The sequence below is a fragment of the Muscardinus avellanarius genome (genome assembly GCF_963383645.1).
Source record: "Muscardinus avellanarius genome assembly, chromosome: 7".
Classification (NCBI taxonomy): Eukaryota; Metazoa; Chordata; class Mammalia; order Rodentia; family Gliridae; genus Muscardinus; species Muscardinus avellanarius.
The window spans coordinates 27,816,602-27,832,574 of NC_137793.1; the positions used below are offsets into that span (position 1 = coordinate 27,816,602).

General features: G+C 51.1%; 1 protein-coding gene across 1 annotated transcript in view; it reads left to right on the forward strand.

The window, feature by feature from the left end:
* Positions 1 to 12,811: 12,811 nt before the first annotated feature.
* LOC308265221 (zinc finger protein 496-like) overlaps positions 12,812 to 15,973 on the forward strand; it is a gene marked incomplete at both ends in the record, with an annotated part of 15,686 nt that continues 12,524 nt past the window's right edge. The window contains 2 exons of the mRNA XM_080698812.1: positions 12,812 to 13,201; positions 13,558 to 13,741. Coding sequence (XP_080554938.1) covers positions 12,812 to 13,201; positions 13,558 to 13,741 — 574 coding nt within the window. The remainder of the gene's footprint in view (positions 13,202 to 13,557; positions 13,742 to 15,973) is intronic.

The following is a 15,973-nucleotide window of genomic DNA, read 5'->3' on the forward strand; positions in this document are numbered from 1 at the left end:
CCAGAATTGAAAGGAAAAAGTAGGAGTGGCCCAGGATGCTGAAAGCCCACCACAGGAGTCCCTCAGAGAGATGCTGTGGGTTTAATACCGCTCTGGGCCTCGGAATTTTTCCCATCTTCCATAGTAAAATACAGTGACGTCCAGGGAAAGAGAGGTGGGGAGAGAAATCGAACTTTCATGTGAGCTGGGCATGGTGACAAATTTCTGTAATCCTAGTACTTGGGAGGCTGAGACAAGAGGATGGCACACAGGTCTGAAGGTCAGCCTCAGCAAGCAGTGAGACTTTCATCAACCTAGGGAGACCCTGTTTCAAAATAGAGAATAAAAATAGTGTAGCTCAGTAAAATGCCCCTGGGTTAAATCCCCAGTACCAAAAAGAAGAAAGAGAGAGAGAGAGAGAGAGAGAGAGAGAGAGAGAGAGAGAGAGAAGTATGGGGTAGGAACGGGGTAAGGGGTAATTGAGTAATGTATGCATGTATGCCTCTACCATCATGTAGACCATTAAAATGTATGACAACAATATAATAATTAAATTACAGTGCAATAAAAAATTAATTAATTAATTAATAATAAAATAGAGCTGAGAGGTAGAATGCCCCTGGGTCGATTCTCCAGTACCATTAACCGAATCACAAATTAGACTTCCATTTTGAGGTAAGACTAGAAGTTGGAGATAGACTTGCAAATCAGCCTCACCCACTGCAATTAGATCCTAGATGTAGGGTAAAGGAGAAATAGATAACAAGGGACTGGAGTGTTTGTGCAAGAGGGGGGTGGGCAGGAATTTTCTAGGAATTTTCATTTCATTTTTTATGAGTCTTTACATTTGTCTTCCTGGCGATTGTCTCCACTCTTAAGGGGTCACTTAGCATGTGGATGGAACTGAAATGAGGCCAGAGGTTGTCTGGGGACTGCCCAAAGGGCCTCTGACCTTCAAGGATCAAGATTAGGTGGGATCCAGATTCAGAGAGGCCACCCAGGCAGGACAGGATGGGCTCCAGGGAAGGTTCACTTCCTGGACTCCCCAGCTGGAACTTTCTGGGAAGGGAAACTGCATTTTCTCTGACAAGCAATTCAATTACAAATACAAGTTTTTCACAGGTGTTTTGTTGTTGGTTGTTCAGTTTAGATTTGGGGCTTGTTTGTTTGTACTAGAAATTGAACCCAGGGCGCTTCCTCTACCACTGAGCTACATCCTCAGCGTGTGTGTGTGTGTGTGTGTGTGTGTGTGTGTGTGTGTGTGTGTGTATGTGTGTGTGTGTGTCGTGTGTGTCGTGTGTTACTTGAACCCACAGGCATTCCACCTTCGAGCTACACCCCCAGCCTGATTTTTTTTCTTGTTTGGAAACAGTATATTAGGTTGATGAGTCTCACTACTTGCTGAGGCTGTCCTGAAACCTGTGATCCTCCTGTCTCAGCCTCTCAAGTACTGGGATTACAGGCATATAGCACCATGCCCTATTCCAGATTTTATTTTGAAACAGTGTGTGTGTGTGTGTGTGTGTGTGTGTGTGTGTGTGTGTTATATGTTTCTGGGGATTGAACTCAGGCATTTTACCTCTGAGCTACACCCTCAGTCCCTATTTTTTATCCTCTGTGGGGGTGGGGGTGGGGTATTGGGGATGGAACCGAGGGGCATTTTATCTGAGATATATCCTAGCCCTATTTTATTCCTTTATTTTTGAAACAGTCTCACTAAATTGCTGAGGCTGGCTGAGAACCTGTGATCCTCCAGTCTCAGCTTCCCAAGTAATGAGATTACAAGCATGCACCACTGTGCCCAGCCTTATTCTTTATTTTGAAACAGGGTCCCACCAAGTTGCAGAGGGCCTCACTAAATTGCTGAGGCTGGCCTTGAATCTGTGATCCTCTTGTCTCAGCCTCTAAGTGCTAGGATTACAGGTATGTGCCACCATACCCAGTTTACAGCACGATCAGTAGGTGTTTCTTGTAAATCCCATCCTCATCCCCTTTGTGATGGTTTTAAAGGGTGAAGCATATAGGAAGTTCATGAAGATGAAGCTTCTTGAATGGGATTAGAACCCTTGTAAAACAAACCCACAGTGCTGGGTGTGGTGGTGCACAGTCTTAATCCTAGTATTTGGGGGGACCACAGGAGGATCTCAGATTCAAAGCCAGCCTCAGCAATGCAATACTCTCAGAAACCTAGTAAGACCCTGTTTCCAAATAAATAAATAAATAAAAATTGGGCTGGGGGCATGGCTTGGAGGTAGAATGCCTCTAGGTTCAATCCCCAATGCCAAAATAAAAGAATAAAACAGACCCAAAGAGCTCTCCTTCCACCCCACACATTGGAATACGACAAGAAGAAAGCCCTCTGTGCACCAGGAAAGGGCCTCTACCAGACACAGGTAGCACCTTGAACTTGAACTTCCCCGCCTCCAGAAAAAAATGTTCACTGTGGTAAGAATTTTGTTATAGCAGCCCAAAGGGACTAAGACACCATCTATTCCTCAAAGTGGAACCGGAGCCATCAAAGCCAGAGGCAGGCAGCTGTGTTCACTGCAAGTTTGTCACGGTGTCTTTTGCTCCCATCCCCCACCCCGTCCCCAGCCTTACAGATCCCCGGGATCCTTGGGCCCACCTTCCAGATGCAGTATTCTGGTTCTTACCAGGAAGATGAGGTTTGGGAGCCAGGCTCTTCCTAAGCCAAAGCCCACCACACAGCCTAATACAAGTGGAGAGCACTGGGTCCTGAGATGTCCCACAAACCTGGAGTAGGATTGCTACCTCCGAGTGTCTTTCCACAGCCTGCCTGAGCAGTCTTTCCAGCATCCAGGCCTGGTGCCCACCTCATTTCCATGTCTTGCAAAATGAGCCAGTGACCCGCCCTTCTCTGCTGCCTAAGAGATCGTCTCTGAAAAGTCCCACTGCAGCACAGAGCAGGGTTCAAAAATACTACGCCTGATGGCGCACACTTGTAGTCCCAGTACTTGGGAGGCTGAGACAGGAGGATCGAAGGTTGATAGTCAGCCTTAGCTACTTAGTGAGGTTCTCTGCAACTTAATAAGACCCTGTTTGAAAAATAAAGAATAAAAAATAGGGCTGGGGCTGTGCGTGGTGGTGCACGCTTGTAATCCCAGCATTTGGGAGGCTGAAACAGGAGAGTTGCAGTTCGCAGGCAGCCTCAGCTATTAGTAAGGCCCTTTGCAACTCAGTGAGACCTAGTTTCAAAATAAAGAATAAAAAATAAATAAATAGGACTGGGGTGTAGCTCGGAGGTAGAATGCCCCTGGGTTCCATCCTCAGAACCCCCCCCCAAAAAAAAAATAGGGCTGGGGGTGTAGCTTGAAGGTAGAATGCCCCTGGATTCAATTCCTAGGACTGAAAAAAAAAAAAAAAAGAATAAAAAACACTACTGGGAACACTTTATTCAGGCTTTATTCAGGACAATCACAACAGGGTAGGGAGATTGCTGTCATATCTGTCCATCACTGGGGCTGAATACCTGAGATAATGAACCAGAAGGGGGGGAGCCAGCAGGGAGGTGCACTGCACCTGTAATTCCAATATTTGGGAGGCTGAGGCAGAAGGATGGCAGATTCAAGGCCAACATGGGGTAACTTAGTGAGACAATGTTTCAAAATTAATTTTAAAAAAGGCTGGGAATGTAGCTCAGAGGTAGAAAGCCCCTGGTTTTAATCACCAGTACCACAACCAAAAATAAAGAAGAAGAAAACTAATGGGAATTGAAACCAGACATGGTCTACCTCTGAGCCACACAAAATAAAATAAAAAGAGGAGCCAAGCACAGGCGACACAAACCTCCAATCCCAGCTACTCAGCTGGAGGATCGCAAGTTTGAGACCAGCTAAGCAATGGAGGCCCTGTATTTAAAAAAAAAAAAAAAAAAAAATCAGAACTGGAGATTGAACCCAGGGGCATTCTACCTCCAAGTTACACTCTCAGTCCTATTTTTTTTTTTTTTTTCGGATCTGAGGATGGAACCCAGAGGCATTTGACCTTCGAGCTACACCCACTGCCCAATTTTTTATTCTTTTATTTTGAAACAGGGTCTCACTGAGTTGCAGAGGGCCTCACTAAGTAGCTAAGGCTGTCCGCGAACTGCGATCCTCCGGTCTCAGCCTCCCAAATGCTGGAATTACAAGCGTGCACCACCACGCCCAGCTCTCAGCCCATTTTTATTATTTTGAAACCGATCTTGCAAAGATGCAGAGGGCCTCACTAAGTAGCTGAGGCTGGCCACAAACCTGTGATCCTCCTGTCTCAGCCTCCCAAGTACTGGGATCACAAGCGTGCACCGCCATGCCTGGTCCTCTCAAAATAAAATTTAAAGAAGGGCTGAGGATATAGCTCAGTGCACTTGCCTAGGCACGTACAGGTAACCCAGACCCCCCAAAAACAAAAATATTTTTCTTGGCTCATGTTTCCAGAGGTTTCAGTTCCTGACCATTTAGGCCTGTGTTGGGGTGCCTGGTGGAAGAAGCCAGGTCACCTCATAGAGATCAGAAGCAAAGAAGGCAAAAATGGGGTCCTGATATCTCCTCCTAGTTCGCCCTCCATGACCTCATTTCCTCTCCCCAGGCCTTACTTTCCAAGAGTTCTGGGAGCTGGAGATCAAGCTTTGCACAAGGCCTTCTAGGGACTTTCAAGCCCTTGCTGCTGGTGGGCCATGGTGATCAGACATCACTGGTGGGCAGCGGAGAGAAGAACCAAGCAGACAAGGAAGGTGCTGCGATATGGATGACATGGAATTCTGCCTAACTGACTCCGGGATCCAACAGCGCTGAGGTGAACACAGAGAGGCCCACATGCCAGGCCGAGCTGAGAGGCCTCAGGGAGCTGAGCAGAGTTTGGTGGAGGAGGAGAGAGCTTCTGTAACAGTGGTCCTGCCTTTTCCTAGCAGAAGGGAACAGGGTGAGAAGGACCGTTGTGCTGATGTGGGAAACTTTCTCCAGGTTGCAGGAACCCAGATTCTGCAAGTGCTTGGCATCCAGTCCATCGCAGTCCCTTCAAGCAGTACCCAAGAGTGCACGCCTTCACACCAGCCACCCTCCCTCTCACTTTTTATATTTATTTATTTATTTATTTATTTATTGTGATACTGGGAATGACACCCAGGGGCTTATCTACCTCTGGGCTATATACCCCCAGACCTATTTTGTATTTTATTTGGAAACAGGGTCTTGCTAAGTTGCTGAGATCCTCACTAAGTAGCTGAGGCTGGCTTTGAACCTGCTCAATCCTCCTGTGTCAGCCTCCCAAGTACTAGGATTACAAGTGTATACCACTACTCTTGTCAATGTAGCAAATTGCCCATTAACCAGAAACCAAGCAAAGAAGGTGCCACCGTGGATACAGCCCAGGCTGGCCCCAGGCTGACAGCCTCCTGCTTGCTGTGCACCGCTCAAGGGACAGATGCTTCCTGAGTTCTCGGTGGGAACAGGCTATAACAAAGACTTAGAGTCTTCATTTTTGCCTACAAGCATTTGATTGGTGACTAAAAGCAGGATTAAACACGTGGCATCTCTGCCTCCGTTTGCATCCCTCTCCTTTGCTCTAGTCCTCTTGGATTCCAGGAACAACTGGTGTGATTGATAGACATCTTGTAGGAATTGAAGCTGAGCCCCAGGTCACGGCACCTTTCTTATACCCACAAGGCCCCCCTGACCAATCTTGAGCTAATGATGGTAACCATGCCTGACCAAGATCACTGGCTGTGGCACCTGTGCAAAACCCAGACCTTGCCTTCATTCTCCTTCCATAACCTCAAAGTCAGGGTCAGCCCCTAAAATACAGGGCTGAAGACATGCCCCCCTATACTGATTCAAGTTCTTTTCTTGCTTTTCACCATTGCCCATTCTGTTTGGTTTGGGGGCAAGTGGCTGGATTTGATTTGTTGGGTCTTCAGAGTCAGGCCTCTGGCCTGGGACTCTGGTAACAAGCTCACCAAGGGCCCTTTGCTTCTCTGCCAGGAAGGTGGCCTCCCTTGCTTTGGCTCTGTGTTACTGGCTTTTCCTGACTTCCTATTGTGCACACAGGGTTTCAGGTTGCCTGAATGAACTCTCTCCCAGCTGTGATACCCAGTGTGAGTTGACTCAGAGAAGAGAGAAAGAAAGGTAGCGCAACTGCCTAAACTAAGTGTTATATCAATAGTTTATAGAAATTAATCAGTGGCTTCCCATTTAACTATGTCACACAGCCAGGGGGCAGACGTGAACAGTATGATAATATGACTTAAATTGTACCTTTAATTGTACCTTAAATTGCACCTTAACATCTTTGCATACCCGCCTTTGTCATGGATCCAGGGTATTATTTTATAGAATGACAACCCTTCTCCCCAGGGGAAGATGTAAAGATGTGATTGCTGCCCTCCTGTAAGTTATTAGATGTTAGGAAAGCTGCACATCAAATTCTCCTGCAATGTAATTCACTTTCCACGTTATGCATACTTTATCCTCTGCTACAGTCCATTCACCCTTCTGCTCTGCAGGATGAATCTCAGGCCTCTCCTCCCCATCAGCCCCGCCCGGCACCAGGGTTCTCCACAGAAATAGAACCAACAGCATCTGGAGGGCAGGAGAGACTGAGGCTGCTTTAGATTAAGGATCGGCTCATGGTGACGTAGGATACACAAAATACATAGGAAAGAGGAGACAGGATCAGAAAGCAAAAGTAAAATATAACTTTTATTTTTTTTTATTTAGTTTTTTGAGGGGGCCTGGGGATGGAACCCATGGGCATTTGACCTCCGAGCTACACCCCCTGCCCTATTTTTGATTCCTTATTTTGAAACAGGGTCTCACTAAGTTGCAGAGGGCCTCACTAAGTAGCTGAGGCTGGCCATGAACAGGGATCTTCTGGTCTCAGCCTCCCAAATGTTGTGATTACAAGCATGCGCCACCACACCTGGCTTAAATATAACTTTTAATATAAGAACCTGGAGCTGAAGTGCTTCAGCCCTTACTCCCCAAACTAGTTCTCCTTCCCAGGCCTGTCTCTCCCAAATTTCTGGGAGTTAGCTGAAAGAGACTATAATTGCCGGGTGCATTGTTTACAAGACAGATGCAATATTCTGAAAAAAACTAAAAATTAGGGCAATCTCCAGCTTATCTGTCAATCAGTAATTAAGACCTCAATCAGCCTGAAGACCCTAAGGTTGACCAGACCACCATAAACTGACTACTGGACTGAGATCATCCTAAGGTTGACTAGATTACCAGACTACCATAAACTGCCTGGGGGACTACTGGACTGAGCTCACCCTCACACACCTCCTCTAGTCCACCCCTCATAAAAGTCCATTGCAAGAAAAGAGCCCTGCATTCCCCAAAATGTCTTTCTCCCTCTTGAGATGGCTCACATTTGCCCTTGAATGTATATTTTCTATTTTCCTAAATAAACCTCAGTGTATGTCTCTGACTGGCATGTGCTGAAATCCTTTCTGTCATGTTAGTCAAGGATCCCACCGATCCTGAGTTCCTGAGTGGAGGAATGAACCCAGCGCCCCAACAATGGGTCTGTGAGGGACCACCAGTCCAGAAGATGCAGGGCAGGCTGGAGACTAAGGGAGCAGTGGTTGGTGATCTGAGTACAAAGGCAAAATTCTTTCTTCCACAGGATACCTCCATCTTTGCTCTAAAGGCCTTGCACTGATTGCTGGCCCCACCCACATTCCAGAGGGCAAGCATTTTATTCAAATCTAAGGATTTGGGCTAGGGTGTAGGACAGTCTGGGAGTGCCTGCTTAGCATGCCTGAGGCTCAAGGTTCAATCCCCAACAATGAGATTTAAATGCTAATTAGAGCCAGGTGTGGTGGCTCATACTAGTAATCCCGGACTTTGAGAGGCTGAGACAGGAGGATTGCACAGGTTCGAAGCCAGCCTCAGCAATTTAGTGAGACCCTGTTTCCAAATAAAGCATAAAATAGGTCTGGGAGTAAAGCCTGGAGGTAGAAAAGTCCCTGGGTTCCACCACCAGAACCAAATAAATAAATGCTAATTAGAAGCCAGATGTAGTGGCACAAAGGTCTGTAACCCCAGTACTTGGGAGGCTGAGACAGGAGAAATGCAGGTTTGTAACTAATCTCAGCAACTTAGGCCCTCAGCAACGGAGACCCTGTTTCAAAATAAAGAATAAAAAAATTAGGGCAGAGGGTGTAGCTCGGAGGTAGAATGCCCCTGGGTTCCACCCCCAGACCAGCAAAAGAAAAAAAAGTGAAAAAGTAAAACAGGACTGGGGATATATAAGTAGAAACCCCCTGGGTCAATCTCCAGTGCCACCTCCAAAATTAAATAAATAAATGCTAATTACAGCCAGGTGTGGTGGTGCATGCCTGTAATATCAGTACTTGAGAGGCTGAGACAGGAGGATTGCAGGTCCCAGGACAACCTTAAAGCTAGGCGCGGTGATGCATGCTTGTAATCCCAGTACTTGAAAGACTGAGACAGAAGGATCATGATTCGCAGACAGCCTCAGCTACTTAGAGGCCCTTTGCAACTCAGCAAGCCTTGTTTCAAAATAAAGAGTAAAAAAAAAAAAAAAAAAAAAAAAAGGACTGTGGGTATCTCAGCCTCCCAAATGCTGGGATTACAAGCGTGCACCACCACCCAGCCACCACCCAGCTCGGGCTGACTGGTTTACATTCCTTCTCTCTGCTAAAGTGCTCTAGTCCAACAGCTCCCCCACGTTGCTCTGTCGGGGTCCTTCAGCCTACACCATAGCAGGGCTTCTGCTTAGTGCCATTGCCCTAAGGCAGAAGTGGCCTTCCTGCGTCCTCTCCTCCCTCTTCCTTGACTGCCATTTGCCTCAGATTCCAGGCCTGCAGCACCCACACTTCACTCTGCCTTAGGGTGCATAGCTGCTCCTCTTCCCCTCCCCTGGGCCTGGCTGGCTGTCACAGGGATATTCACAGTTCAGCGCTTTGCTTGGTTCATCTCCTGCTACAACAGAACCTGGGCATGTGATCTAACAGGGAGAGTCACCAAGGCCCAGAAGCCTGTGAAGGACCAGAGGGAGGCAGCTAGTGGAAGGCCATGGACCGGTGCCTCACCCCACCGCCTTCTATCCTACTCAGCCAGGCCACACTTTCTGTGGAGAATTTCCCTTCTTCCCTGTGCCCTTGAAACAAGAGCCCTGTAGGCAGAATTTCCTCTGCCCTCTCTTTCCTGGGAGAGTCCAACTCCATTGCTGGACAGAGAAGGGGCAGGGGAATGAGAACTGCTAGAAACTGGGAATGCACCTTCTCGCCAACGCTGGAGCCTGATGATTCCTGGAAGACCCGTCTGAGAAAGGGGGTAACAGTCAGCATACGGTAGTGGTAAGTAGCTCTCTGTGGGGTCCGCAGGCCCTAACGCTGCCCCAGCTCAGGGCTCTGCTGTGCCAGCGCTGGTTACCTTCCCTTATTGGCCATAAAGAGCGCCCTGGTCCCGCTCAGAGCCGGATTCTGAGGTCCCTCAGCGCACTCCCCAGGAGCCCCCCCCCCCCCCCATGCTCGCCAGGGCCACGGTGTGCGCAGCCATTCTTAAACTGAAAAACGTGTGAATCTGCTCCAGCCCAGAAGGCGCAGGCTGCGTGGCACCGCCGACGAGGCCAGGAGGGGGCCTGGGTTTACCCCGCCCTCCTCGCCTCGGAGGGCCCGGCTTTGAAGCGGGGGTTTTAGCTAGAGGGTGGTCAGGCCTGCCAGGCACAGGCTGGGGTGGTCGAAGAAGGGTCTCCAAAGCGGTGGCGGGCGGCGCATCTCCCACTCCTTGCCCGGATTCTGGCGTTCGGCCAGCGCAGTCGGGTCGGCCCTTCCCGGCGGCCACATGCCCCCGTGGGGTCCGGGGAACAGCCCCCAGGCCGGCCTTTGGGGCTGCCAGCCGCAGGCGCACTGACGAGGGACCCCGGCCCGGCGCCAGCCTGAGCGCCGGCCGCGCTCGCCGGGGGGAAGCGGGAGCCCGGCCAGCGCCCCCGCCAAACCGCTCGGCGGCGGGAGGGGCGCGCGGAGCCGGACCCCCCCCCCCGCGCGCGCGCCCCCGGCCCGGGCTGGCCTCTGGCGCCCCGCGCCGCCGGGGGACCCGCGGGGCCGGCCGGGCGCCGGGGCCGGGCGGGGCGGGGCGGGGCGCGCGGGCCCGGCCGGGCCGGGGGTGTCGGATGTCACCCCCCGCGCACACCTCGGCCGTGGGGCGGGGGAGCGAACCACTGAGATGCGGAGACCTCCTCGGTCCTAGAGCGGAGCAGGAAGTGTCCCAGGGGAGGGAGCCGGAGGGCTCGGCCTTTCCTTCGGCGGCGGCGGGGCCTGAGCGGCCGCCTGCGGGACCCTGCGGGGAGTGCGGCCCGCCCGGCCGAGCCCGCGCTGCGCCGGCGCCCGCCCTCTGCGGGCCGCGAGGCCGCGCCGCCGCCCTCCAGGCGTCTCCATTGCTCCCAGCCGAGCCGCGGCTTCTGGATGGTCCCGAGACCGAGTCCGCACCCGCCAGGGACGGAATCGGGCCCGCGCACGGAGCCCGCCTCCGCCGGACACCCCGGAGCCCAGGCTGGGAGGTGAGCAGCCGGCGCTGCAGCTGGGGGCGCGCAGGGGACCCCGGCTCCCCAGGCCTAAAATGCCCTCCTCCTCTCCTTTCCGCCGATCCCGCTCCGTCCCTCCTCCGAGAACGGCTCTGGGCAAGCCCCGCCCCTGCGGAGCCCTCCCCGGCTAGCTACCGGCGGTTCATTCATCCCGCGTCGCCTCGCCAGCCTCCGACGCGCCAGGTGCCGGAGTCACAAAAGGGGAAGGCGCTGCGGGTCGAGCGGGTGCGAGGGAGCCGTCCCGCGGCAGAAACTGGGCGCCGAGGCTGGGCCAGGGCACGCGGGCCCGGAGGGAGATGGAGGCCCGAGGGGCAGGTGAGGAGAGGGTGGGGCCCAGAAGGGCCCCGTGATGAAGGAGCAGGGGTACCACGGACGGACGCAGGCAGTGGGGAGAGCTGTCATGGTCTGTCCAAGCCTTGCGCTCAGAGCCCCCTCCGCCCCCGCCGCGTGTCTATTTTGGAAAGCAAAGAAGTCCAGAGCGAGGTTTCCTGGTGCGCTCAGTTGCCTCGCTGCGAAATGGGAGCGAGGCCTGCACCCACCTTGTGAGCTGTCCAAGGTTAAGGCCCGGCTGTGCTGGGGAATCTCCCACGGTTTGGATATGGAGGGCCATTGGCCATGCCTGGGCCACAGAGGCCTGAGGGCAGAGAAGGAAGGAAGCTGTGAGTGTCCCCATCTGCCCTTTGACCTCCTCTGTGTCCCCAGCTGTGGGTCAGGGCTCACCAGCCAGGGACAGCCGCCACTGGGCTCTACGGTTGCCCTGTAAGTGATGTTGAGTTGTCTGTCAACAATCTCAGAGGTGGGCACCCTTCAGCCCACTGTGGGGATACGGTGACCTCTGATGTCCAGGGGTTCCTGCAGGGTTAAAGGCTATTCCCTGAATGTTCCCCTGGGCCATTCTGTCCTGGTCCAGGGAGCCTGTCCTGGTCCAGAGAGGGCTGTGGAGCTTGTTTCTTTGCCTTGGGTATGGTTTAAAGAGGACAAGTAAAGCAGGGGGTGGGGGGGTTGAAGAAGTCAGGGTACACCTTTAGATATGTGTTCCACTAAGTTGGGAGAAAGATTGTCTACATGCACTGATGTTTTAAAATACATTCTGGCCGGGCATGGTGGCGCATGCTTGTAATCCCCACGCTTGGGAGGCTGAGACAGGAGGATCATGCAGGTTCGAAGCCATCCTCAGCTACTTAGTGAGGCTCTCAGCAACTTAGTGAGACCCTGTTTCCAAATAAAATATTTTTAAAAAGGTCTGGGAGGATAGCCCAGAAGTAGAAAGCCCCTGGGTTCCACCCCCAGTACCACCAAAAATAAATAAATAAATAAATAAAATACGTTCTGGCCAGGTGTGGTGATACATGCTTGTAATCCCAGTACTTGGGAGGCTGAGACAGGAGGATTGAGCAGGTTCGAAGCCAGCCTCAGCTACTTAGTGAGGCTCTCAGCAACTTAGCAAGACCCTGTTTCCAAATAAAATATAAAATAGGTCTGGGTCTGGGAGGGTCGCCCAGAGGTAGAAAGCCCCTGGGTTCCATTCCCAGTACCACGAGAAAATTAAAATACAGTTGTGTTTCTGCCTGGTTAACAGCATGTAGCTTCCTCTTGGGACATTCCACATCTCTGGCCTGTGCTTTATCCCTTTCCTCCTGTACAGGGATTGCTGGGCAGGGCTGTTCTGGCTCTTGTCTGTTCAGTACTTGGCAGAAGTGGTCAGCCCTCCACCACCAGCGGAATGGATTTCCTGCCCTGAATGTGCTTAGAATGTTCTTCCCATGCATGTCTCCTTGTTTTTCCAGCTCATTTTGTAAAGGTCTCAAGAGCAAGGACCGTGCCTTCAACTCCAGAGCTTCAAGATAGCGGCCTGCTTGGCACACCCATCTGTCTCAGGTCCTCTCCAGGAGGGCCTGGCCACCCAAGGTACCCAGGACCCTTGATATTAGCTCTTCCTTGTCTGTGTCTGGGATCCGGAAAGGCCAGTGTGCTGTTGGGATGTTACCCCTGTACCCTAGACTTCCTACCTTATTCAGTATCGGCCGTTGGGGGGAAATATACACAGACTGATAATGATGGGAGAGGTTGTCTCTCCTTCTGTCCCCGTATGTGAGGACCAGCCACACATACTCTCTTTACCTTTCCCACGGTGTCTTTGAAGGGCTGGTCTCTGTGGGCTTTGTCAGTTTCCCTGTCATTACCCCCTAGAAACAACTGCAGGAGACCAGAGCATTAAAGCCAGTGATTTCTGTTTGGAAATAGGGTCGTCTTCTGCCGCTGACCCCCATCAAATCCCATCATGCCCACAGCCCTGTGCCCCCGAGTCTTGGCTCCCAAGGAAAGCGAGGAGCCCAGGAAAATGCGGAGCCCTCCTGGAGAGAACCCCAGCCCCCAGGGGGAGCCCTCCAACCCCGAGTCCTCTCGGCGCCTCTTCCGTCGCTTCCGCTACCAGGAGGCTGCTGGCCCCCGGGAAGCCCTGCACCGGCTGTGGGACCTGTGCCGGGGCTGGCTGCGGCTGGAGAGGCACACCAAGGAGCAGATTCTGGAGCTGCTAGTGTTGGAACAGTTCCTGGCCATCCTGCCTCGAGAGATCCAGAGCTGGGTGCGGGCCCAGGAGCCTGAGAGCGGGGAACAGGCCGTGGCCGCCGTAGAGGCTCTGGAACGGGAGCCCGGGAGACCCTGGCAATGGGTGAGCAGAGGAGTGGACCAGGGAAGGGAGAGCCCAGCAGCCCTTTTCTGGGGCACTTTGGAGGAGCCCTGCATCCCCTGGCCAGGGAAGAGGGATTCTGTCTAGAGGCACAGGCTTGGATAGCCCCAGACTAGGACGGGGTTTCCTGGAAAAGCAGGATCCACGCCCTACAGTTTCTGATTTAGGCATGATCACGTCATCCCCTTGTATAGTCCTGTCAGAGCCCAGATTGAACCTCTGGTGCTCAGCCGTGGAGTTGATAGCACCCCAGGAAGAGAGGGGCATCCACCTATCCTTTGCATACCTCTCAGCCTGACCCTGGCCAGCACCCTGAAAAGCTCTCTCTGGAACTATAGCTCAAGCACTGTGAAGATCCTGTGGTGATTGATGATGGGGATGGCCCTCTGGACCAGGAGCAGGAACGGCTGCCGGTGGAGCCCCAGAGGGACCTGGCAAAGAGTCAGGAGACCCAGCCCGTCGCCCCAGTGCAGGGCCTGGGGCTCCTGAACAGACCACCAGGCCCACTCAGCGAGGACCTAGGTATGAGATCCATGGGGTGTGGGAGGGGTGCATGTGTGCCACTCCTGTGAGCCCAGGTTTTGTTAAGATAATGGCTCCACATTAGCAATTTTCTTCTATCCCTGAGGAGCTATGAACTGTTATCAGGGTGTGTGTCTTTCCTTAAAACAATTAAATCCGAATCTTATGAGCATGTATGTCCTCTTCAAGATGTCAGTTCCTTCCAGAAGGACCTCTTCTGTCTCTTAGGTTGTGCCCTGGTGCCTCTTTGAATGTGTGTTTCTGTGGTTGAGCTGAGCATGCCACTTTTTCTTTCCAGTACTGGGGATGGAGCCCAGGGGCATTCTACCTCTGAGAAACACCCCCAGCCCTATTTTTTATTCTTAATTTGAAACAGGGTCTCACTGAGTTGCAAAGGGCCTCACTAAGTGGCTGAGTCTGTCTGTGAACCACAATCTTGACTCAGCCTCCCAAATGCTGGGATTACAAGCATGTGCCACCACATGGGTTTCCTATTTTTTATTCTTTATTTTGAAACAAGGTCTCACTAAGTTGCAAAGGGCCTCACTAAGTTGTAGCTGAGGCTGTCTGTGAGCCAGGACCCTCCTGTCTCAGCTTCCCAAATGCTGGGATTACAGGTGTATGCCACCATGCCCAGCTTTTTTGTTTTGTTTTGTTTTTGGTACTGGGGTTGAACCCAGCAGTGCTCTACCACTGAGCTACATCCACAGCCCTTTTTATTTTATTTTGATATAGGGTCTGGCCAACCTTAAACTTGTGGTCCTCCTGCCTCAGCCTCCTGGTAGCTGAGAGTACAGGCCTGCTCCACTGTACCTTCCTGGTCATATCTTCTTGACTCCTAAGACCACCATGTCCTTGAGCAAGCAGCTCCTGCTCGCAGGATTGTTATGATGCTGCAAAGAAGTCTAGAGATGTCTCTGATATCACAGTCTCATCTTCAGTGTATGGGGCCTGAACATTACCTGTGCATGTATGTGATCTGAATATCTTTTCTCTCTAAAACTCAGGGTCTTCCTGTCCAATGGAGACAGTAGTCACCTTTGGGGTTTTTTTTTTGAGGACTACTAAATGAGATAGATATGACTTGTACAATGTTGAGCACAGGCCTGAGGTGCCCATAACTTCAAAATGAATCACTGCCATTGTTGGCATTCGCAGGGGATCAATTCTAGGGCCCCCTCCTGCCAAAACCCAGGGGTATTCAGGTTCCTTATGTGAATTCCCATAGCATTTACATATCACTTACACACATCCTCCAGTGCTTTAAATCATTCCTAGGTTATTTATAACACAGTATATTGCTTAACACAATATAAATGGTATGTAAATAGTTATTTTACTGTATTGTTAGGGAATATGACAAGAACAAGTTTCATACACATTCAGTACAGATGCAGTTTTGTTCTTCCCCCAACCCCAAATATCTTCCATCTGCAATTGGTTGGTTTGGGCTCATTGGTGGGAGAGGTCATGTACCTCCGTGTTGAAGGCCCACTGTGCGATGTGGTAGACCTGTCACATTGCTCTGGAGTTACAACGGACAGAGTCTGCCCAGGGGTCTGGTCTTGTGATTTGTAATTGTCCTTGGCATCATAATAATCTTTTCAGTGTTTAAGAAAAGTTATTAAATTTTCCTTTGTGGGAAATCGTATTGACTTCTGCTCAAATCAACTACCTGTTTAGTCCCTCTGTGTTAGACAGCTTTGTAGCACTGTGACCAAATGCCTGATGAGATCAACTTAGAAGAGGAAAGGTTTCTTTGACTCATGGTTTTATTTTTAATTTTTTAATTTTTTAATTTTTTGTGGGTCTGGGGATGGAATCCAGAGGCATTTGACCTCCGAGCTATATCCCCTGCCATATTTTTTATTCTTTATTTTGAAACAGGGTCTCACTAAGTTGCAGAGGGCCTCACTAAGTAGCTGAGGCTGTCCGCAAACCATGATATTCTGATCTCAGCCTCCCAAATGCTGGGATTACAAGTGTGTGCTACCACGCCCAGCTCAGTTGACTCCTGGATTTATTTATTTATTTATTTATTTATTTATTTATTTATTTTGGTGGTATTGGGGTGGAACCCAGAGGCTTTCTACGTCCGGGCTATACTCCCAGACCTATTTTATATTTTATTTGGAAACAGGGTCTCACTAAGTTGCTGAGAGCCTCACTAAGTAGCTGAGGCTGGCTTCAAACCTCAGCCTCCAAAGTGCTGGGATTACAAGCTTGCGCCAC